The sequence below is a fragment of the Hyperolius riggenbachi genome, chromosome 3, assembly GCF_040937935.1.
Source record: "Hyperolius riggenbachi isolate aHypRig1 chromosome 3, aHypRig1.pri, whole genome shotgun sequence".
Classification (NCBI taxonomy): Eukaryota; Metazoa; Chordata; class Amphibia; order Anura; family Hyperoliidae; genus Hyperolius; species Hyperolius riggenbachi.
The window spans coordinates 239,463,482-239,489,057 of record NC_090648.1 but is presented as its reverse complement, the minus strand read 5'-3'; the positions used below and the strand labels follow the sequence as shown (position 1 = coordinate 239,489,057).

The 25,576-nt window shown below is 42.8% G+C and overlaps 1 protein-coding gene across 2 annotated transcripts in view; it reads right to left on the bottom strand.

Moving 5' to 3' along the window:
- Positions 1-25,028, bottom strand: part of LRGUK (leucine rich repeats and guanylate kinase domain containing) — a 70,062-nt gene extending 45,034 nt beyond the window's left edge. The window contains exons 1-6 of one of the 2 annotated variants that reach the window (XM_068276026.1): positions 24,754-25,028; positions 24,541-24,648; positions 19,434-19,515; positions 10,949-11,049; positions 9,237-9,318; positions 6,870-6,994 (exon numbers count right to left, since the gene is read on the bottom strand). In XM_068276026.1, the coding sequence (XP_068132127.1) occupies positions 6,870-6,994; positions 9,237-9,318; positions 10,949-11,049; positions 19,434-19,515; positions 24,541-24,648; positions 24,754-24,921 (666 nt within the window). In that variant the 5' untranslated portion in view covers positions 24,922-25,028. The remainder of the gene's footprint in view (positions 1-6,869; positions 6,995-9,236; positions 9,319-10,948; positions 11,050-19,433; positions 19,516-24,540; positions 24,649-24,753) is intronic. The other variant, XM_068276027.1, reaches the window with a different exon arrangement.
- Positions 25,029-25,576: the final 548 nt, after the last annotated feature.

The window sequence follows — 25,576 nt, the reverse complement described above, 5'->3', positions numbered from 1 at the left end:
AGAGCTCCTCAGTATAACTGTATCGACAGCGTTATAGGTTAATACGCTGTCGATACAGTTATACTGAGGAGCTCTTTCACTATTGTAGGCACTTTTATTGGCCTGATGAAGCGGGCTTGGACTTGCGAAACGCGTTGCCTGTGCTAAATATAAATCTTTTGTCATACACAAGGATTTTGTTATTGAGGTAAGTCACCTCATATTATTTCCTTGATTGTAAGCTCTTTTTAGATGTTTTTATTTCAACCAGGGTGCCTCTTTACCTTTAATTGTGCATAGCTATACCCCCAAACAATCTGTGTTTGAGGGGTGATGATAGACTACCCGTGGGTGCCCCACAGTGGACACCTGTCCCTACTTTTCCAAGGAGAGCGACCACATCCAGGTCCCGGCTGGGACTACCCCGAGTGGAGTCGGGTTTATGGTCTCCACCTGCTTTCTACGGTTGGTTGCCCTTGCAACCTCCTTTTGTGAGTAGTAATTTATTGAAATTCCTTTTTTCAATTGCATACTAATATACTAAACTATTGGGCTCCCGTATTTGTCTCCTATATTTTTTTCCCTGCAAGGTGCTGAGACACCCCCACTACACTAAATATCCACCTTAAGGTAGCCACACATATAGTGATATTGCTTCAATCGACTAAGCGATCGACTTTATTGGGTGATCATCATCAGTGTGGTTGATTTAAAGTTGCCACACACTACATTCAATGTGAACAATGTTGTGCCTCCATGCTTTGAAACCAAAAATCGATTCTTTGTCGATCAAAATCACATGAATACTAGCTGTTTCCTATACGATTCAACAATATCTTCCACACTGCTCGATTTGACATGACATCGGACAGGTTTCATCAATCAAGCACACTGGAACACACTCAATTCGCTTTCATTTCAATAAAATGATCAAATTAAATGTTCAATCATACAGTAAAATCACTAGACATATGGTCACCTTTTCTCACACAGGGCCCTGATCTTCTTGCTAGAGATGAGATGCCAATAATTCTAGCTTGCATGGAGAGTTACTGGAAATTGTATACAGCTTGGAACCAGGAATATCAAATACACTTTCTGTTGACTTTAATTGGCTCAGTAATAAGCTGCATTAAATTTGCATACAAGCCAGAAATATGGGAGCCAGGGAGTAGCCTCTATGGGATCCTCTATAAATTCCTGTTCCAGGGAAACCAATTGTTTAGTTTCTTTGTTCCTATTCCAATCTATTATTCTAGTGAGCACAGCAGCTTGATAATACCGGAGGGGATCTGGGACTGCCAGACCACCTTTACTTTTCGGTTGAGTCAGTGATGCTTGTTTTATTCTGACTTTTCTGGCCTGCCAGAGGAAGCTCATAAAAACTCTACAGGTTTCTTCCAAAATAAAACCTGGGAGGGGGGACAGGGAGAGTCTGAAAGAGATCCAGCAGCCCCGGCATTAAGTTCATCTTCAGGGCATTTATCCTCCCAAACCAAGATAGTTTCAAGTTACTCCACTTTTCAAAATCCTTTTAATGGTGCTCAGCAGTGGGATATAGTTTAATTTAATGATTAGGCTAGGAGCTAATTTTATGCCCAAATATTTTAATGAGTTCTTGGCCCACCTAAATGGAAAGCTTTCCTTCAAGCCCTCTATGTTTTCATTTTTTGTTCCCATGGCCATGGCCTCCCATTTATTCCAGTTTATTTTTAGGTTGGAACTCCTCCCATACTCATCAAAAGCCTTCAGGAGATTAGGCAAGGCCAATCTTGGTTTTGTTATATAGAACAGGAGGTCTTCCGCATATGCGGCCACCTTATGTTCTGATTGACCTATCCTCACCCCTGCAATATCCACATTTTGCCAGATCATTCTTAGGAACAGTTCCAGGGTGAGGGCAATGTGGGGGAGGTAGGGGGACTGTAGACAACTAGGGAAGCTATATAGGGGAGGGAGGAGAGAGACTAGATCAGGGCTTCACAACCCTGTCCTCAAGTACCACCAACGGTGTATGTTTTGTGGAAATCCACAGAGGTAATCAGCTCTGCTCAGACACTGAGTACCCCACCTGTGAATGTTTGTGGTTGGGAAGCCCTGCACTAGGGCCACCAGAGAAGTGATATGAGGAATGGGATGTTTGTAGCAGCCTGGGTTTCTATCCTAGCTTTTTACTCAAGTAAAAAAATAAGTACCGTACCTCAGTTTATATTCAGATTAGTTTATATTTCAGTACAATATATATGGTAATAACTAGTACACAGATTTATAGAATACCTATATAAGTTGCTTCTAGCTCTTGGCCTACAAAAAGCATTAGTATTTTGTAAGGAACTAAAAGGCGAAGCAGGTACTTTGTGTGCCTGTGAAGCTCCAGTAAAATGGGCGCTGCATGGACCGCAATTGTAACTGTGGCTATCTCGGCTCCCATGGGGTCATTCAGGCGCCATGATTATAATTTTTAAGCTGCGCTAACATCGGTGGAGGGGGGATTAGTATTGAAGGTTTCACAGATATCAGCAGATACTGCAGTGGGGAAAGGATCGCGGTTGGGGTTAGATATCAATAGAGTGAGGGTTTAAACTAGGGAACCTAAACTGAGAAGTATATGGATTTTTCCTTTTAAAATAATACCAGTTGCCTGACTCTTCTGCTGATCCTGTGTCTCTAAAACTTTCAGCCACAGCCTCTGAACAAGCATGCAGATCAGGTGCTCGGACTGACGTCAGACTGGATTAGCTGCATGCTTGTTTCAGGTGTGGGATTCAACCACTTCTGCCAGGCAACTGGTATTGTTTAAAGTGAAAAATCCATATCCCTCTCAGTTTAGGTTCCCTTTAAGTGAGAACAAGGTTAAGTTTAGCTATGTTAAAATAAAATTATCAATATTCCAATATCATCGGTTATTTTACCGACCTTCTACTAGTGGTTATCCTCTGTGCTCTTTTTACATGTATGCCTAAAAGGAGCCTAAAAGCTACCTTACTAAAAAAAAACAAAAAAAAACAACACTATAAAAAAACACTATGCTAAGTATAAATTTGCATTCTTAAAACGAAACATATTCCCATTCATTCAGCTTTATGTGTGAAAAAAAATTCCCATAATACATCACTTCTGCTTAGTAAGTGAATATGCGAATCATTCCTTTATGTTCCTAAGAAAGCAAAAATTATTCAGAACCGCTGATTTACAGCATGTCTATAGCCTACTAACTTTACAGAGTCATACTAATCCAGTTTGCAACTTACCAACAAATGAATTAAGAATCAATAGACTCTGCAGTTTTTTGTAAGCTAAATATTCAAGTAAGTATTGCTGCTGTCTGTTAACATAGTACAGCAGAGGCACCTAGTGGAATGGCAGTGAAATGCACCATTTAATGTGCTAAAAGTAGGTGCAGTGTACAGTGTATATAGAAAATAATCTACCCTTCAAAATATATTAATTTTGTTGTTTTGCAGCCTAAAATAAAGACACACAGAAAAAAATACATTTTCCACTTATATTTAAAGTGGTTTGAAAAGCTGACAGAACGTGTTTTTTTATTACTTTTTATTGCCCATACAGTTACCAGATTTCCTTTTGTGCACAAGTAATATTGTCCATTTACCAATTGCATGTTGCAAAAATAGTTTATCTGCTCTGAAAGCTGCCATTCATTTTATTCAAGCTGCTTTTTATTATATATTAAAAGCTATTCTGAGCTGTGTGCATGCTTGAACCAGAGAGAGCTCGTTTTCAGTTGTTACACACAATGTAACAACTGGGAAATGTAAACAAAAGATATTACCTCCTCTCTGGATGTGGATCATAAACTGAAGAGGCTTTCCAGATCTCCTCTCTGGTTGCGGATCATAAGCAGAAGGGGCTTTCCTTTGCAGGCAAAGCAGGGCTGTGGAGTCGGATACAAAAATCATCTGACTTCAACTCCTTGGTTTATGAAACCTCCGACTCCACGTACTCAAAATTGCTCTGACTCCTTAGTTTAATTATTACCAGGGTTGTGGATTTGGTACAAAAGTCATCCGAAAATCGACTCCTTAGTTAATGAAATCACCGACTTCGAATCCAGGTACCCAAAATTACTCCGACTCCATGGCCCTGGAGCAAAGTGCTGTGTTTAACAGTCTGAATGCTGTTCTGCTACAATTTTTTTGTGTGACAGTAGGTTTAAGGCTGTAAGAAATCTTTTAAAAGAGCAAAGAAGAAATGCTGAGTTTCAGACCACTTTAAATGCAAGTAAAAGATAAAATAGCAACAGATCAGAATAAAAAGTAAAAAAAAAAAAAAAAAAAAAGAATCAATGAAACAGAATATGAAAAAAAGATCATCATCAATGTTCTGTTTAACAACTGCCAAGTTGTTGCCACGGTAGCGTAGCAGTTAGTAGTCTCGCCTTCCACCGCTGGTTCGAATCCTAGCCAGGGCACTATCTGCACAGAGTTTGTATGTTCTCCCCAGACACTCCGGTTTCCTCCCACATCCCAAAAAAACACACAGATAAGTTAATTGGCTTCGCCCTAAATTGGCCCTAGACTATGATACATACACTACACCATACATACATACATAGACCTATGACTATGGTAGGGATTACATTGTGAGCCCCTCTGAGGGACAGTTAAGTGACAAGACAATATACTCTATGCAGCGCTGTGGAAGATGTTGGCGCTATATAAATACTAAATAATAATAATAATGTCTCTACCAACTATGCAGTATTTCACATTCTTCTTCACAGAGCTGTTCAACTAAACCATCAGTAAGAAACAATCTTTAAGCCATTTCACAGATATTCAATAGAGTTTAAATAAGCCCCAACTAGGTCATTTATTCTGAAGCAGGTAATTTGGGCACGATTCACGGCGGCCCAGAAATTGGGTGGTGCAATAGGTGCCCATATTAAATTACAGAATTGCTGGCTACAGCTATCAACGGGACCAGCACAATAGCGGCAGTGGAATTCTGCTTTGCAGAAGAACTCTGTAGCTGCTAAGACAGCAGCAAGGACAGTGTAATACACATCGGTGGAGTTCAGCTACCCATGTAGCCAAACTACGTAGCATTGGCAAAGGTGATTATGGTACCAGCAGAGACACGGGTAAACAGAGTTTGATAGAAGTGGTGTTAGTGTTAGATGTAGGTCAGTGGGTTCGTTTTAGGCATAGATGCAGGGAAAGTTAGTGTGAGAATAGGATAAGAAAAGTTCGGTAAAATTACCAATATTCTACTATAGGCAATAACTCATGCCCAGATTAACATGTGATGCTTTAAAATGCATGTCATTTATTAATCTTATTCACCTTCAGTCATCGTGTGTTCAATTTTGTTGTGTGATTTGGATCATTGTCATATTGGACGATTAAACACCTTCCCATTGGCATCTTTTTGGCAGGGAACAGCAGATTTTCTCAGACAGCAAGTATTCCTTTGATTTTGAAAGTATTTTTGCTTCATTCATTTCTCCTTCTATCCTGACTAGTGCTTCACTACATTCTGCCTCCACTACAGAATGCTAATCTGGAAAAAATCCTAATAGTACCAAACATTTTCTGTTTTTGAGAGTTTACTGTGCTCATAGGGATTTTTTTTTCATCCCTCAATATGTGGCGGTCCACAACTTTATCTGAGATCATATGACAATGCCCTGCCACTTATAGCTGATTTTTTACTTTCAGTTGCACTATCGAGCACTCCAATACTCTGGGAATAGCTGCTTTGCCGAACTATGGAATGCTAAAGGAATGAAAAGGAGTATAGCCAATAACAGGTAAAAGTCAATTAGGTTGGTGTGCAATTGAAAATGACATTACTTAGACCTCCTGATTTTGTTTGAAAATATATCCATTTCAGTGATTCTGTTTTTTTAGTTTCTTAACTACTGCTATTATATCTTCCACTTGACTGGTAAAAGTTGCACTGAGCAATTACAGCAGAAAAATTATTTTGTAAATGTATGTTTTTATTTCAGGTGGCACAACAGTATTTTGGGGGTCATTCTTTTGTGTACCCACTGTACATTCCATTGAAACGTTTTATAAGTTTTCTAGAGAGGGACTTGGGGCAGAAATGACAACAGGTTTTAGCCTGAACTGTGGGCAAAAGACATGGCCCCCACCAGGAACAGAATTCTCTTAATTTACCATGTAACATTCACTGAAATCTACATGTGGACATGTGTTATGTAAGTAGATCAAGTATTTATCTACTTATATATGTGTTTTTTCCCCCCTGGCATAGTATGGCTGAACCTACTGCTTTAAACACCCCTTGGGCAACATTGCAGGGCTGAGGCTGTGCAGACGTGACAATATGCAAGCAACATGTTCTATCCTATTTGGGGGGGGTGATGCCAGAGTCCATCTTATCCCTTCCTCTCTTATCTTCTCTTTATTTGAGGTACATGCCGTCAGTTTCACCCCCTTAAAGTCCGTACCCACGACGCGAAAGCTGATACGTTATTTCCAATCTCGGTGCAATCTCGTGAACATTGTTTAGCGTTGCGTGGCGATAACCACCTTCACACCAGATTGGATCTTTAAGATCCCGACGATTCAACACAAAGTACCGCGATCGCTTGACTTCCCATTCCCGCATCGTGTCGTGTGACGTCGCACGTACCCGCCGTCCGTAAGCTGTATTGTTGAACGCTTGTCGTGAGGGGGACATCGCTGGATGAGGAGTATTCAGCTTTAGTCTCAAAGCTATTATCTTTTTGGCATCATGAGTAAAGCGCAACAAAATACATTACATGCTTAATACAATTTAGTTAATATACCCCAATCTGCCCACTCTAATCCTGTTAACTAAAATGTAATAACTTTAGTGAATGTTAGTTGACACAGCAGGTCTATTTGTGCACATTTTGAACTAAAGTGACATCATACCAGGTTCAGTTCTTTCAGTGGTAAATTACCAAACCCACAGATGTTACGGATTCTATTGTGAGCCAAGTTCAGATGCGTCAGGCTGGTGCATTTCTCTAGGCCATTAATTTCCTCTATATCATTATCTGTAGTGCAAGGAAAATTATCAAGGAAAATACGGTAACTGTATTGAAGGGAAATATCTTTCATTTCTAGAAGCTTATTGCATATGAACTCTGCTACAAGGATACATACATCTATACCCAGTGTAACAGTCAATGTTTTCATTGTTTTGTGAAAAATATATAAATGTATAGGATCTGCTGCAGTAGAAACATGCAATTATGAAGTAGATAATGTTTATAGGTGACTTCACTACACATGAACTTTGTCATAGCTCCCAGCTGTTCTTTTGGGACAGTTCCTGTTTTGGATAATGAGTGGTCCTGTCCCTCTACTTATGGCCCTTTCAAGCCATAAGACTTGGATGGTTTGCAGAAAGAAACAGAATTAAGGGCTGAAAATCTATTCAAGGGCTAATGTGTGCTCAGTTACGTTGCAGAATAATTCTGCATGTCAACTCACTGCGCATACATTTCTATGGGCCTGTTCACAGTAACGGATTTAATTTTTCTAACTAGCTGCATGCACGCTTTGTATTAAAGTCTACGGCAGGTCTCCATTGCAGTTCACAGTCATAACACGTGCGTTATGCAACTGAGTACTGTGAATCCAGCCTAAGGGTTAATAATATTTACATCATAGCTATCCCCTATATGATGCTACATGTACATAAAGCTGTGCATAACTTGGGTGTCCTCAATGCACCCAAAAAGTGTCTGCACCTTTCCTCCCAGTAGCACTGTGAGAACATGTGTTGCCACCAAAAATGGCTGTACACCAGGCACCACCTTGTCGCACCAGCTATCAATTCAGCTCCTGTTTTGCCTGATAACTTGTGTAAAGGCTGGTTCACACTGCAACAGCTTTTTTAGTGGTAGTGATTTGAAAAGCTCTTCATGTGGCTCAGAGAACACACAGCATTACATTAGCAAGAGCTTTTCAAATCACAAGCGCTTAGAACATACTCTTGCAGTGTGAAGCAGCCCTAACAAGTTTCTTAGAATAAACTACGAACACTTGTGAGAAAGTAGGGTCAGCCCATTTGCCAATCTGGATCAAGTGTATACTGGATTTCTGTTCAACAAGAGCTTACTTATGCCAATATAGCCAGCCAATGTGCTTGAGATCCCTTGCATACCACACACGGGGGTGTTGCTCTGCGGAATTCCCCCCCCACTGCAGCTCGTCACAAGGGAGATGCAAGTCTATGGACACTTGCACAGTTCACGCAATGCGATGTAATGAAAGTATCCAAATCACTGCAATGCCAACTTTAAGGCTGCAGCGCATTACTGCATGAACCGCGCTTACTGTACAGATCATGCAGTATTACAAGTATTACAGAAAGGCTCCTTTTGCTGAATCTTCCAGTTAGTCTGGTACTGTTATTGGCCTGAGGAAGCTGGCTCTGACCTGCGAAACGTGTTGCCTGTGCTGCTAATAACAGCAACAATAATTTGTCATTACAAAGATTTTTTCGTCATTGAGGTAAGCTACCTCAAATTTATTTTTTGTTTTAAACTGTTTTTAGATGCTTTTATACTACACCAGGACGCCTCTTATACCCTTATTGTGCTAACATACCCCGTTACCTCACCCGTTTGAGGGGTGGAGACAGAACACACGTGGTTTCTACCACGGTGGACTTTTGTCCCCTTTCTTTTACCAAGGAGGGCAACAGCATCCAGGTCCCCAGTGACCGCCCCGAGTGGAGTCGGGTTTGTTGTCTCCACCTGCTTCCTGTGGTCGGTTGCCCCCCTGCAACCCACCTTTGTGAGTAGTGTTTTACTTTCTACTATCCCAATTTGTTTTTGACACACTACACTATTGGGCTCCCGCTTTTGTCTCCTGTATCTTTTTCACCAGGGGGTGCTTGCGACACCCACATCCCACTATAGCTGTGTATTTATTGCAGGTGTGAGGGAAGGGTCACACTTGAGGCCACAGAAAAATGGCAGCTTTTTCCCTCTGAGAGCAGCTGACTGTTTGCAATGTGCAAAAAAAAAAAGGAGCAGACCAAAAGAAGGAGGAGAACCAGGCCAGGGTGAGGCCATTAATGTCAATGGACTGTCCGAATTGGCAGACAAGGTTTGATCAACTTTGCATATGCCAAAATACATGCAACAGTAACTTAAGTAATAAAAATAAAAAAAATCAATAAAAATAATAGCTGAATTGGTTACATAAGGAGTATTTCTAGAATACTTGAGAGTTGTTTAAGTTGCTGAACAATACAACTGATTTTACAGACTCTGAAAAGGATACTATTCAGTAAAAGTGTTGTCAGAGCCGTGTAAGCAGATAAATCCTTCATGTTAGTTATCTGATTAAATGATAGATTCACAACCTGTAAAAAAAAAATCATGCAATTATGTGACAATTATTTACTAGAAACATAGAGAAGGTGTAAATACCACTTCACCTCACACAGTATCAGGACAGTGCTGGACATCAAGGAAGAAGGAGAAGGTCTGCACTAGTCCAATAAAACTATTTATTGCTGGACGTGTCCAGAAAGTCCACAAAATCACAGCTTGATCTTGTGATTTTGTGGCCCTTCTGGATATGTCCAGCAATAAATAGTTTTATTGGACGGGTGCGGACCTTGGCCTTCTTCCTTTATTTACAAGAAACAACATAGGTAAACCTCCACAAAGATTCTATACAGGTTTTGAGGATTCATTGGCCATAGAGTTCAGACTGCTTACTGAAGTGAAACGATATAAACAACAAGAGTCAGCACAGTTTCCAAGCAGCTCCATTTCTGTAAGCAACATACACCTGCAACACTAAGTGATATAAATCTTGGCAATGCCATTGGCCAGTTCATTGGATGACCTTCTTCCCTCCCTCCCTATATATCATTAGTTGGTGAATAAGTGGTCTCTATCCCTCCCTCCCCCATAGAGCATTCTCTGCTGGTCTTGCAACCCCCTCATAGCAGAGTAATTGCACCTAAACAATCTCACCTGATATGGGGTCAGAGGAAACAGCACTGAGACTTTAGGCTTCATTCACAGTCGCACTAGCATTTATTGCGTTCTATAACACATGTAACTTTTTCACACGCAAACACAAATTTGCGCACGCAATCGCAGGCGTTTTCACGCAAAAACGGCTGCGATTGTGCGCAAATTCGTGTTTGGGCGCTAAAAAGTTACTCGCACTATAGCGCTTGCGCGACTGTGATAAGAGTTATCACGACTTTGTGAATCAAGCCCTATATGTGTCTTCTGTAGCATTTGGCCTCTAGTGTCTGCAGCTCGCTCTATACTACCTGAGTTCTGGCACAGAGAGCGAGCTTCAGATGCTAGAGGCCAAATGTGACAGAAGACACAGAGTGAAGTGTCGTCTGCGTGTGTGTGTGTGCGCGTGTGTGTGTGTGCGCACTCCCTTATGTGGTGGGTAGGCACATCACTTACAATACAAAAATAAAAATGTCTGACCCGTGTCTGTGTATTTTATTATTTCATACATTAAAGAACACCTGAAGTGAGTGGGATATTGAGGCTGCCATATTTATTTCATTATAAACAATGCAAATTCCTGGTTGTTTTGCTTAGCCTCTGCCTCTAATACTGTTATCCAAAGACCCTGAACAAGCATGCAGGTCAGATATTTGACTAAAGTTTAACTGGATAAGCTGCATGCTTGTTTCAGGTGTGCGTTTAAGACACTACTAATGCATGAAAGCTCAACATGATGCCAGGCAACTGGTATTGTTTAAAAGGAAATAAATATGACAGCCTCCACTCCATGTGACTTTGAACTTACATTTTCAGAGAGGACTGTTACTGGACTGGCCCTTGCAAAATATTTTTTTCATAAGATTTGATTTGTACTATATGTATGGGCTGTGTAGACATTCTTGACTATGTTTCTTTTACTTTGTTTGTCATATATTTGTTCAGGACAGAACCTGAGCAAGGAGGAGGAGCACATCATATAGTTGTCTAATTACATCACTATGAACTCACCACCAAATTTTTAGGAGGAAGAAAATCAAAGAATGTATTCAGCTTGTTGTGAGAGGCATTCAGTTCCGTCAAGTAAGGCATGTGGCTGACACAAGACAAATCTACAAACAAAAAAAAGTTGTGCTACATAAAACTGTATGGAGCATATCCACTAAAATGCATTACGATTGCTGTGTGCATGGTACTTGGCAATATTACCGATACTCAAGCATCTACCAGTCAAACTATTATTAAAGAATGTCCAGCTCACAGAAAATACCTCATACACATTCCTGACCCTCAAATCCGATTTGCGATACCGATTTGCGATTCCGATTTTCCCTGGATGCTATCAAAACAAAAAGAAAAACGCAGAAAACACGAAACATGCAGTATCGATTAAAAATCAGAATCGCATGTAAAATCGTGTCAAAATCGGAATCGTATGTAGTGTGCAAGAGGCCTAAAGCTTAAAAAAAAAATTATATTTCCATGTATCTTAAAGTAGTTTTTAATAGCCTAAAAATAGCATTATTGTAACCACACTCCATTATCCCAGCATTAGAGCCAATCAGCTACTAGTACTGCACCGTGTGCCCAACTTAGCGCCTGGGCACCCGATTACCAATAATATCCACTGAGGTGTATTAGACTACACCAACCACATAAGGCGACACAAGCACAGTTATTGGCTGCTCCTGTGCCCCCTTATGTGGTCAGTGGAATGATTGGCTGTTCCCATGTCACCTGCCTGTGTTCTCCTATGCGGTAGATGTAATGATTGGCTGTTCCTGTGTCCCCTTAGGGCCCTTTCACACCGAGGCGGTGCAGTATTTTTAAAGCACCTCACCGCCGTGCAATGAAAGTCTATGGAAACTTTCAATTATGATATAATGAATTGGTTGTGTAATACAAATAATTACTAGAATTTTAGTGGCAAAGAAAATATTCTAATATTTTTATTTTCAGTTATATAGTGTTTTTTATAACATTGCATCATTCTCTAATATTTGCAGTTTAGACACTACTCAGCATTCTAAATGGGTTCCAAAGTTCACTAGCCTGCTCTGGAAAATCTTCCCTGCAGAGGGAAAAAAAAGATACACTGGCCTCAATTCACTAAGCTTATCTCCTGTCTTTAATAACGTTTCTAGAAAAGGTCACCAAGGTGATGAGGCATGTCGTATTCAGGAAACATTTTACCTCAGGCAAACCTAAAGGTAACTCTTCTGTCTTTAAGTTAACTCTTCAATCCTTAAAATAACTCCATAGTTGAAGACAGGCTGTTTATTAACTGCGTGTGAAAATAACTACAGAGGAGGTAACGACCGCCTAACGCCCATAGGCGTCGGCGGGTCGTTAGTGGTATAGCATGGAAACGGCCGCTCGATCGAGCGGCCTTTCCATGCTAGTTCACGGAGACTGTCTCCGTGAACAGTGTGCGAGCCGCCGATCGCGGCTCGCACGCATAATGTAAACATCCGGGGAAGAAATCCCTGCTGTTTACATCACACGGCGCTGCTGCGCAGCAGCGCCGTGACGTAGATCGGCGATCCCCGGCCTCTGATTGGCCGGGGATCGCCGGCATCTGATAGGCAGAAGCCTATCCTATCCGGCGCAGGACGGAACTCAGTCCTGCGCCACTCACAGGGTAAGGGAGAGGGAGGGAAAGCCGGGGAGGGCGGAAAGCGCTGCGGAGGGGGGCTTTGAAGAGCCCCCCCGGAAAGTGCGGGCAGCCGGCGGCGATCAGACCCCCCCAGCAGGACATCCCCCTAGTGGGGAAAAAAGGGGGGATGTCTGATCGCCCTGGCTATTTCCTGATCGGTGCTGCGGGCTGGAGAGTCCACGCAGCACCGATCAGAAGAAAATCACATGGTCCTTAAGTGGTTAAGGAATGAAGAGATAACTTTCTCACTGTGTGGAGGTAAGTTTTCTCTTGCCTTATTATCTCCAGCATGATCTTAGTGAATTGAGGCCTGTGTGGAGGTAAGTTTTCTCTTGCCTTATTATCTCCAGCATGATCTTAGTGAATGGAGGCCAATATTGTCTTTTAAAGCTTATTATCTCAAGTGTCTGGCAGATTTCTCTGCGACTTTGAAAGTCGTGGAGCTCAATGGCTAATTTGCATAGATAACAACTGGAGTTTTTTAAGGTGTGTACACACGCACTACAAAAGGAAACGACGGGTCTGCCGGACCCTCCCGCTGGGCGGTCTTTAGCCGACAGTATGCGTGTGTGTACGCCCTGTCGGCGGACTGATAAGGCGGACCCGTCGTTTCCTTTTGTAGTGCGTGTGTACGCAACTTTAGCTGTTCCTTGACTGAAAACAATATTAGACTTGTGTCTCTGCTGCTAATGTTTTTTTTCTTAGCTGTACTACACATACAAATCATTAGATCATAATTTTTTTTTTCGCTTCAGTGTCTCTTTAAGTCGAACTTAAGCCAAGACTTTATCAATGTTTTGAAGAAAGAGAGGAATGGTTAGCACCTCTAGCATATTTTCCTGTTGTCTGTTACCCTGACAAATTTCCTGTCGCACAGCAATGACAGGAAGTTATGGGAAATATCCCACACAAGAAGAAAATCCTACGACTTACAGTTATTATCACCAGAGCAGACTCAGGTGTTCTTCTTCTGGTATTGGTTGTCACAGCAACAGAAAAACAATAGTTACTCACCGGGTAACGTTCTTTCTAGTGATCCTCTGGGACAAGACTCCGAGATATCCACGCCCCTTCCAGGAAATATTTCAATCCCTCCCCTATAAAAGAAAGGCCATGAGAATCTCTCCTCAGTCTTAAATAATAACTGTCTAGAACTCTTCCTTTCACTTATTTATACTATGAACCACTCCATACAAAGTACAGAATTAATCTACTATACCCAAATCGGGTGGGACTCTTGTCCCAGAGGATCACTAGAAAGAACGTTACCCGGTGAGTAACTATTGTTTTATCCAGTGATCCTCTGGGACAAGACTCCGAGATGATAAGCAAGAATCAAACCTCAGGGTGGGTAGCAGCCTTCAGGACCTTACGACCAAAGGCTTGCTGTTGTTCTGATAACACATCCAACTTATAATGTTTCACAAAAGTGTTAAAACTTGACCACGTAGCGGCTTTGCAAATCTGCTCCGGGGTAGCACCAGAATTATGTGCCCAGGATGATGCCACTGCTCTAGTTGAATGTGCCGTAAAGGACAATGGGAGGTCCAGGTTCAACAAAGAATAAGACATAGTAATAGCTTTCTTAATCCATCTAGAAATAGTAGATTTGGATGCCGTGCAACCTTTATTTTTTCCCCCAAATATCACGAACAAGGAATCAGACCTCCTGAATTCTGAAGTAATCTTGATATAGTGTAAAATACACCTTCTGACATCTACTAGGTACAGATCTTTATCTTTCTTTTTACTCCCCTGAACGTTAAAGGAAGGAATAACAATAGATTGAGATCTATGGTACTTGGACACCACCTTTGGAAGAAACCCTGGGTCTGTCTGCAACACTACCCTGTCTCCAAAGTCCTGAAAATATGGAGGTTTACAAGAAAATGCCTGAATTTCACTAACCCTCCTAGCTGTAGATATGGCAGTGAGGAACACAGTTTTAATTGTAACATGCAATAAATCACCCTGGTCCAATGGTTCAAATGGAGCCCCAGATAACCCTTTTAGCACCGACGGTAAATCCCACGGGGACACATTAGGTGCTTTTATAGGTACCTGTCTACTAATAGCTTTAAAAAATCTTACCACCAAATCCTCCGTAGCTAATTTTTTACCTGTTATGGCAGCCAAGGCTGATACCTGCACTTTTAATGTGCTGACCGATAAACCTTTTTCCCAACCTTCCTGCAGAAAATCCAATAGTGCTGGAATAGAAAAAGAATCATAGGAGGAAGAATCTAACCAATGAAAAAAAGTTTTCCAATACTTAATATACATACTTCTGGTAGAATCCTTTCTACTTTTCAATAAAGTTTGAATAACTCTACTGGAAAGCCCCTTGCTCTTAAGCCAAACTACCTCAGGATCCAGGCTGCTAGTTTTAACTTTTCCACCTCCGGATGCCAAAGCTTCCCTTGGTACAGTAGATCTTTCCTGTCCGGCAGCTTCAGAGGAGGTTCCACAGCTAACTTTTTTAGAATTGGGAACCAACTCCTCTTTGGCCAAACCGGCGCAATCAGAATTAACGGAGCTTGAATTTCCTTCCATTTTTTGATGACTAATGGAATGAGAGGCAGAGGAGGAAAAGCAAACGCCAGAGGAAAGTTCCATACTTGTGACAGCGCATCTATCCCCCAAGGATCGGCCCTTGGATTTATCGAGCAAAAAACTGGCAGCAGAGCATTCTGCTTCGTCGCAAAAAGATCGATTGAAGGAACCCCCCAGAGATCTGTAATCAGAGCAAAAACCTCTCTGTTCAGGGCCCATTCTCCCGGAAGAACAGCATTCCTGCTTAACTTGTCCGCATCTAGATTCTGAAGCCCCTTCAGATGAAGAGCTTTCAGAGATAGCACATTCACCTGGGCCCAAGTACAGATTTCCTCTGCCTCCTCTTGCAACCACTCCGACCTCGTGCCCCCTTACTTGTTTATGTATGCCACCGTGGTGGAATTGTCTGATCTTACCATAACATGTTTGTTTTGTACAATGTTTTGTGCTTGAATGAGAGCTAACTTTACTGCCCTCAATTCTCGCCGATTGGACGAGAATTTCTTCTCTTCCTGACTCCACTGTCCCTGAAAGGCCTGATGCTCCACGTGAGCACCCCACCCCCAAGCACTGGCATCTGTTGTGATAGTTACTTCTCTGGGGTATACCCATAAATTCCCCTGGGACAGATTTCCCTTGTTCAGCCACCAGTCCAAATCCCGGATGACTGCTAAGGGAAGCATCACTTCTTGATCCAAGTTCCGCTGAGATCTGTCCCAGATCTTTAATAGAAAGGACTGAAGCCTCCTTTGGTGTGCTAAAGCCCACTGAACTGCTGGAGCTGTGGAAGACAAAAGTCCCAGAGTTCTCATTATCACTCTTAAGGAAACTTTTGGGTTCCTTTGTAGACAGGTTATTTCGTTCATAACCTTGTCTATCTTCTCCTGTGGCAAAAACATTTTTTGAACTGACGTGTCTATCATCATTCCTAAAAATTTTATCGTTTGTGTTGGTATCAATACAGATTTGTCTCGATTTACCAACCACCCCAGATCTGCCAGATACCTCAAAGAAGTTTCTAGATGTGCCTTCAAAAGCTCCACCGAATCGGCAAAAATCAAAATATCGTCGAGATAAAAAAATCACCTGGATAGCTTGCTCCCGGAGAGGAACTAACGCATCCGCCATAATTTTTGTAAAAATGCGAGGTGCCGAACTGATCCCGAAAGGAAGGCAAGTGAATTGGAAGTGACACAGAGTGCCTTCTAGAGATACGGCAAACCTAAGGTATCTCTGTGAATATGGGTGAATGGGAACATGCCAATATGCATCCTGCAGATCCAAATTGACCATGAACGACCCTGCTTCCAACAGATTTCTGATAGAGTAAATCGATTCCATCCTGAATCGTTTGTACTTGACCAACGGATTTAATTTCTTTAAGTTGAGAATCAACCGGAATTTCCCCGACGGTTTCTTTACCAGAAACACGGAAGAGTAGAACCCCCTTCCCTGTTCCGACCGAACGACTGGAATGATCACATTCTAATCTATCATGACTTTCAGAATTCGAGACAATTCCTGCGACATTGCCGCATCTACCGGATTTCTTGCTATCATAAATCTGTTGGGAGGAACAGAATCGAACTCTATTCGATAACCCATTTTCACAATTGCGCAAATGTAAGGGCTGGCGACTGAATTTCTCCACACCTCGCTGAAGTTCTTCAGTCGACCCCCCACTTGATGGTCATAGGGATTTCTTATTATCCTGGGGCTTGATAAGAAAACTCCCCTTACCATTTTTGTTAAAGGACCATCCTTTCCTTTTAGACTGTACTTGACGCTGATTACGTGGCCTATTGAAAGGACGTTTAGTAGGCTGCGTAACCTTTTTCTTTGGAAAGACCTTCTTTTTACTAGAAGTTCTTTCCAAAGTAGCATCCAATTCAGGCCCAAATAACAGATTACCTGTAAACGGGACTGAACATAACCTGGATTTAGAAGTGATACTTCCTTCCCAAGTTTTAAGCCAAACTGATCTTCTAGTAACATTTGCTAACCCAGCTGCTCTCGCTGTATACTTAATGCCTTCTGCTGATGCATCTGCCAGGTAGCTAGTGCCTTTAAAAAGTAGTTCTAAGGCCTCCAGAAGTTCTTCCTTAGAAGCCCCCTCCTGAATCTTATTTTTAAATTGATCCAACCACAGCAACATGGTTCTTGATACACACGTAGAAGCTATAGTCGGCCTAAAAATAGCCGAAATAGCCTCCCATGTACGTTTTGAAAAAGCATCCGTCTTACGATCTAACGGATCTTTTAAAGAGCCTAAATCCTCAAAGGCCAACTCTCCCTCTTTAACCATCTGAGAAAAAGGCGTATCCAGCTTAGGACATTTACCCCATAAATTAACTTCCTCTTCACTAAACGGGAATCTTCTCTTCATTCCTTTAGAAAAAATAAGTTTTTTATCAGGTTCGGTCCACTCCTTCAGGATAGACTGGCGAATAGACTTATGAACTGGAAAAACAATGCCTTCACTGTCTTGCCAACCTTCATAGAGTTTATCATGAGGAGTTAACGAATCTGAATTCCCTTTATCAATCTGTAAGGTATCAATAATAGCATCAATCAGGCCCTCTGTGTCCTCTACTTTAAATTTAAATTTAGAAGGGGTCTCCTTAAATTCTTCTGCACTATCATGAGAATCTGAACCCACCTCCCCTTCTGAAGTAGAAGAAACTGCTGGCACAGGGGTTTCTGGTTTAGATTGTGTCTTAGTTTCAGCCAAGGAAGATTTAAACTGTTTAATAGTATCAGCCATTTCCTGTCTAAAGGCTCTAATAGTATCTTTGACAGAGAGGCCATCCTCTGCTAAAACCTTCTTAGAGCAGGCTTTGCAGAGTGTCTTTTCCCATTCAGCTGGCAATCTTGTATTGCATACTGGGCACTTTCGCTTGGATCCATCTTTTGCCTGCAAAACATGATCCAAATAGCCCACCATTAGAATAGAAAAAATTTTGCCCCGATAGTTCTAAGTATTTTACTATAGCGCAAGAAAAATACCTTAGAGGGACCAGCACCTTCCTCCCCCGGAGCCACAGACATTGCGACTGTCCTGTTCGCTCCCAGAGCCAGAGTGAGAGGAAGCCGGCGCGTCCCACCGCCTCCCTTATACTAACCCCGCCCTGGTTTCCGCCGGAAGTGACGTCAGAGGCAGCCGCGCGCGCGGCTATAAAACTTCCCCAGACCATACCCGATGGACCTTCTGTTCCGCTGATGCTGTCTCCAGCTGCGTGCAAGACAGCCCACCGCCACTTTCAACCAGGCCAGAGGGATCGAGGACGCCATCTCGCTTTCTCCCTCCTCTTAAGGGAGCAAACACGAGGCAAGGTAAGAAACCTTGATGCTGACAGACTGACCAACTCAGTCTCGGCAGCCCCCTACAAGGCTCCCCAGGCCCTACTTACCACAGACCTGGTTCACCCGAGGGAAAGAAAACATCCTTCTCGCGCAGGAAATATTTCAAACTGAGGAGAGATTCTCATGGCCTTTCTTTTATAGGGGAGGGATTGAAATATTTCCTGGAAGGGGCGTGGATATCTCGGAGTCTTGTCCCAGAGGATCACTGGATAAATTCTAACCCTTAAAGTGGCCATACATGGTACAATTTTTTCATCCAATCTTACCATTTCTATGTAATATAAGGGCACTGCCTAAATTATCCTTTCAGTATATTCACTTAATTTACCCTTATACTACATAGAAATGGTAAGATTGGATGAAAAAATTGTACCATGTATGGCCACCATTACACACATTATGCTTAAAGAGAATCTGTAGTCTAATATTCTTACAATAAAAAGCATACCATTCTATTCATTATTTTCTCCTGTGCCCCTCTGTGCTGTTTCTGCCACTCTCTGCTGCAATCCTGGCTTGTAATTAACAGTTTTAGGCAGTGTTTACAAACAAACTAACCAGCTTCTAATAGGCTCAGCTAAGCATAGTGTGTGAGTCATTCAGAGTATGCAGGGGGCCTGCAGAGGGTGTGTATCGCTTCTACCAATCACAAGCAGCCCTGCACATTCCACACAATCAAGCTTTAGCCCACAAACAGGACAGAGGAAAGATACATTGATTTATTACAGAGACAGTGCAGTTAGGAAAGACTGCAGTAAGCCAGAGCAGATTAGAACAGGCATAGGAACTTATAGGATAGAAGAACTAAGGCTGAAAAATTTGTTACAGAGTCTCTTTAACAAAAATATAATTGTTGTAGTGGAAATACATAGGAAAATACTTATTTTTATATGTGAAAAACACTGTGCTGATAAACATACATACCACTGATTTCATTGTCAGATACATCCAAGTTTTGCAGATGAACATAATTAGAAAGAATCTTGATATCATTCAAATTACGATCCTACAAATAAAAGCATAAAGACTTGTATAGTGAATAGGTCACAGCTTGCTTCGTGACATCAATATGCATACAATAATGATACATGTAATAATAACTCCTGTGTAGCAGAACGTTTTCTTTTCAGCTCAGGTATCTTTGAGGACGGCTTCACACTGCAGATTGGCATCAGGGACTGGCATCCGGCCAAGCAGGAAGTGATGGGAAGTGATGCTCACTTCTTGTTTGGCAATCGATGACATGTGTGGAAGCGCATTTCTAAAATATGCTTCCGTGCATGCCCGATGCTGATAACTGCAGTGTTTCTTTTAAATGTACACGCGTTACCATAGACTTAAAGACTTCTGGTCCGACGCAGATCGCCGCAGGAGCCACGCGGTAACATAGTGTGAACTCCCCCATTGACTAACATTAGGCTGCGGTGAGGTGCACCACACCGCCTCAGTGTGAAAGGGCCCTTAAGGTTTCCATACACAATGCAATTAAATTGTTTAATTTTCCAGTTTATTCAATAAAACAACTGATTGTATAGAAATTGTATAGAAAAAAAAACAAGGAATTTTACACCAGTCTAAATCTTCTCAAAATGACCCAGGCCCTCAGGAGTATGCCATCACAAGTGCATGTACTACTGTTATGCCGTGAAGTCACACCTCCCTAATAACTGGGATGCCATGCATTGGCTGTTACTACGAGGCATACATTTTAAAAAGGCGCATTTTTAAAAGGGGCTCAGAATAGCGATAGTAGAAACTATACTTAACCCCTCCCACCTAACCTTAACTCCAATGTCTGCGCCATCTATCATAGCGGGTGCCAGGGCCACCCACTTGTGCCCGCTATTTGTAGCCAAGATTCGCATAGTGAGTGGCCCCAGCACCCACTATGATAGCCAGCACCCTTTTAAACAAGGCGCGACTTGCACCCTTTACAGCTGCTTTGACTACATTTCATTTTTATGAATGCTTTGCCATAGGTGGGGGGAAAAGGCAGCAACATTTTTACATTCTTGAAGAGTGGCTTTGAAGAGACTCTGAAGTCTCAAAAAAAAACTTCTTTTTATTTAATAAAAGTGTTTAACCTAATAACCCTAACTAGACCGCCGCTCTAATCTAACTAAATTCCCCCAAACTCCCCGGGGGGCAATCCGGGCAGCGCTTCCATGTGAGGCAGGGCTCTGAGCCACAGCCCTGCCTCACACGCGTCTGTCAGCCCGGATCGCCGCCTCTCCCCCGTCCCTCTCGGTCTTCCTTCACTGAGAGGGGCGGGGAGAGGCAGAGATCTGCCGCTGACAGATGTGTGTGAGGCAGGGCTGCAGCTCATAGCCCTGCCTCACACGGAAACACTTAGGGCAGCAAAATCCACGACCAAGAAAGTCGTGGATTTTGCAGTGGAGAGGGAGGGGGGAGTTAGGGGGGGATTTAGATAGTTTACAGTGGCGGGGATGCGGTGGTTTAGTTAGGGCTATTAGGTTAAACACATTTGTTAAATAAAAAGATGATTTTTTTAGACGCTTCAGTGTCTCTTTAAGCAGGTACAAAGTATTTCACACTAGGGAAATCATGCTCTAGTGTGGTTTAATTTGGAGAAACACTTCTGTTAGAGACTCCAAAAATCTATGAAACACAGTTTAGGCAAAATATTTCCTCTTCTTTGTAGAATAACTATTTCAGCAGGATATTATGCTAAGTGCCATGATCCTCATGTATTTTCTACTGAAACAGCTTTTCTCAACAAAGAATACATAACAAATAGCTTTGGCAAGACATTGCTGAGAAAATATGAAATCTGTAACACTGATTTATAGCATTTAAATAGCTGTTCAAGGGCTTAGCACTGTCAATATACTATTGCTTGGGATTGGTGCTGGTGTTTCCTCAGTCTGTATTTAAAGAGTACCTGAAGTAATATGTGAGGGGGCTCAGTAACAAGCTGCTGATGCTGCAGGCACAATGGGGGGCTCAGTAACAATCTGCTGATACTGCAAGCACAATGGGTAGCTCAGTATCAATCTGCTGATACTGCAGGCACAATGGGGGGCTCAGTAACAATATGTTGATGCTGCAGGCACAATGGGGGGCTATGTAACAATCTGCAGATGCTGCAGGCACAATGGGGGGCTCAGTAACAATCTGCTGATGCTGCAGGCACAATGGGGGGCTCAGTAACAATCTGCTGATGCTGCAGGCACAATAGGGGGCTCAGCAACAATCTGCTGATGCGGTAGGCACAATGAGGGGATCAGTAACAATCTGCTGATGCTGCAGGCACAAAGAGGGGCTCAGTAACAATCTGCTGATGCTGCAGGCACAATGAGGGGCTCAGTAACAATCTGCTGATGCTGCAGGGACAATGGGGGGCTCAGTAACAATCTGCTGATGCTGCAGGCACAATAAGGGGATTAGTTACGATCTGATGATGCTGCAGGCACAATGAGGGGTTCAGTAACAATATGATGATGCTGCAGGCACAATGGGGGGCTCAGTAACAATCTGATGATGCTGCAGGCACAATGAGGGGCTCAGTCACAATCTGCTTCTGCTGCAAGCACAATGGGGGGCTCAGTAATAATCTGTTGATGCTGCAAGCACAATGGGGGGGCTCAGTAATAATCTGTTGATGCTGCAGGCACAATGGGGGGCTCAGTAACAATCTGCTTCTGCTGCAAGCACAATGGGGGGCTCAGTAACAATCTGCTGATGCTGCAGGCACAGTGGAGGGCTCAGTAACAATCTGCTGATGCTGCAGGCACAGTGGGGGGCTCAGTAACTATCTGCTGACGCTGCAGGCACAATGGGGGGCTCAGTAATAATCGGTTAATGCTGCAGGCACAATGGGGGGCTCAGTAACAATCTGTTAATGCTGCAGGCACAATGGAGGGCTCAGTAACAATCTGCTTCTGCTGCAGGCACAATGGGGGCTCAGTAATGATCTGATGATGCTGCAGGCACAAGGAGGGGCTCAATCACAATCTGCTGATGCTGCAGGCACAATGAGGGGCTCAATAACATTCTGATGATGCTGCAGGCACAATAGGGGGCTCAGTAACAATCTGATGATGCTGCAGGCACGAGGGGCTCAGTAACAATCTGATGATGCTGTAGGCACAATGAGGGCTCAGTCACAATCTGCTGATGCTGCAGGCATAAGGAGGGCTCAGTAACAATCTGCTTCTGCTGCAGGCACAATGGGGGGCTCAGTAAAAATCTGTTGATGCTGCAGGCACAATGAGTGACAGGCTGCAGGGATAATATGCTGCTACTGCTGGCGGCTTACTGATGCTGCTGCAGGGACAATACACTGTGACTGGTACAATAAGGGGGATACAGGGACAATATGCTGCAAAGATATTGCTGTGTATAGCAGGAGTAGTGTCGCAGATATCCTTCTCTTATCACACACACAAGAAAATGTCTGCTGGAGGAAGTCACACCCTTATATGTAAAGAGTGTGAACTTCCTTAACTCAATCCTCCACCCCTCTTCTCCTCAGCTCCACCACTGTCCGACACCATTGTTCCCGCTCTGGCTCTCGGCACCTCTTTGCTGCTCTGCCTCCGCCCCCTGCACCTAGCTTCCCCGCTGTATTTACCTCTCCGTTTGCCGATCTCGTCCTCCGCTCACATCTATTACAGCAGGGCTACAACAAAATGGCCGACGACGTCTGCAAATGCGGATGCTGGTGGCCATTTTCTTGTAGCTCTGCTGTAATTGACGGAGCAGAGGATGAGATCGGCAAGCGGAGAGGTAAATAGAGCGGTGGACGCGGCGACACATACACAGGGCTCCGAATCAATGGTCGTGGTTAGGCACTCCATCAGGAAGATGATTGGGTGCTTGATACTGCGGCATAGGCAATGCCTCCAACGTAATCAGCAATTCAATGTATCAGCACACCACTTTTTCAATCAAGCACGCCCTTTATTGAGCCATGTGTTCCCACAAAAGATATTAGGCTAATATCTTGTGTGGAAACATATGGCTCAATAAAGAGCGTGCTTGATTGAAAAAGTGGTGTGCCGATACATTGTATTGCTACATACACAGGGTTGCCATGACACATAGATGTGTCGCGGCACAGGGGTTGGGAACCACTGCCTTAGAGGAATGTGTGACGCTGTTGTATGAAGAGCTGTAATGCTTGCTTGTGACCTAGTAATATATAAGGCATATTGCTTGGGTACAGTATATGTAAACTCAAAGTGCAGGGCTCTCTCACCTAGTGTGCCTCAGCACTGCTGAGTAATATGTGTATACATCCTAAAAGCTGAGCTGTTCAATTGTGTATGCCCTCATTGTGCATGCAAATGTATACAGCATACTATTCACCGTCTATAGTTCAGCGCTATTGTAAAGTTACATAAATTAAAAATACTCAATTATATTATTACAGTGGCTATAAGATGAAACCACGGGTCACATACTTTAAATGTAAGCCCGATATTTAAAGAAGAACTGTAGTGAACAGAACATAATAAAATTGTTTATGTTAAAAATTATTCAGACAGTGTTTTCTCATTATAAATTTTTCCCTCATCCGGATTTACATTCTGAATTTTATCACAAGTGGCGACATCTCTAGTCCTGTCAGGTGCAGCTCTGTGGAATGTTTGTTTCTGAGAATTCTGAAGCCTGTGAAAATAATGCCCGCTCTCCCACACAGCTCTGGGAGTAGAATTCCACATAGTTAACAGCCTATGCTAATCATCACTGGGAGGGTGGAGCTATATACCAATATACAGCAGTATATAGATATAGCGAGTGTTTCTGGTGCAGAAACCAGGAACATTACTGTAAAAGTGGGTATCCTGAATAAATGTACCGCATTCGACTATATGTCACTATAGTGCCTCTTTAACCCCACACACCATCTGCTGAATAATTGTTGAGCACTGCTCACAGCAGACCCAACACAGGTATGTACCTTCCAAGACAATCAGAGCAGGAGAGCTTGAAGATGAGCAGACAGCCAATCAGACAGATAAGATAAGTTATACAACTGCCAACACAGAACGGTACTGCTACTTACTGACAAGTGTAGATTAAGGTAAACTTGTTCTGTTCCAGAAGCTGACCGTCCCAATACTGATAGCCCTTCTGAAACCATTTCCTCATGCAGAACTCCATCAAAGGGTTCCTGGATGAAACATCAACAATATATAAATGAATTATTCTTTATTCAATACGAAACTAACGCGAATCACAGGAAAGCAATAACTCTGGGAGCCCTGGGTTATCGTACCATCAGGTCCTTCTCCTGTTGCTCGCTGTCACTGTCAGATTCCCCGGAGTCCATGCTGTTGTCAGGGCTGGGACTCCCCCAGCTGCGTGCCCTCTCCTGCATCTCCACAGCGCTGATCGGGGAAAACTCCGCCCGGATGCCGGGGCTCAGCAGTGCCACAACAGCCATCTGCAGCGCCGTACCCAGCGTTACTCCAATGTGACTGCAGCCGGGAGACGGGACGCCCCTCTGCGAGCAGCCATATTGTGTACAGCAGCTTGTTACTAGGAGATGCCTCGATGCACACCGGGAAATGTAGTTCCTGTAATGTCACTCGGAAGCTCTAGTCTAAGTTATTTTTGTATAGAACAGGCACATAACGTGACGTAACTCTATAGGCTAAAAATGTTTACCATGGCATGGATTGTCCCTAGCAATGCATTTTATGGTAAAAGTAGCAAGATTTCCTTTCAAAACGAATGTCGATTCTTAGGTCGCAAATATTGTGATGCTATACATATAAACATTTTTTTTTTTATTTTCCATTGTTAAGAACACAGAATTAACTTGAAATGGGGCACTAGGCAAGGTGCCAAATTTGCTCCCCACTGTTAAAGACATCTGGCTTTTTTAGGAAGGTAAGATGACTGAGGTTAGTAAGTAAAGGTGCCGGAAAGGCCCCCATCCGGCCCTACGCACCAGTCATAATGCCTTGTTGCTGATTCGGCTCCATTTAAGAAGGTTTAACCCTCTGGGCGATACAATTATATCGCCCAGGAGGTGGCGCAGCACTATTTTTTTAATTTTCTTATTTTTTAAATCATGTAGCGAGCCCAGGGCTCGC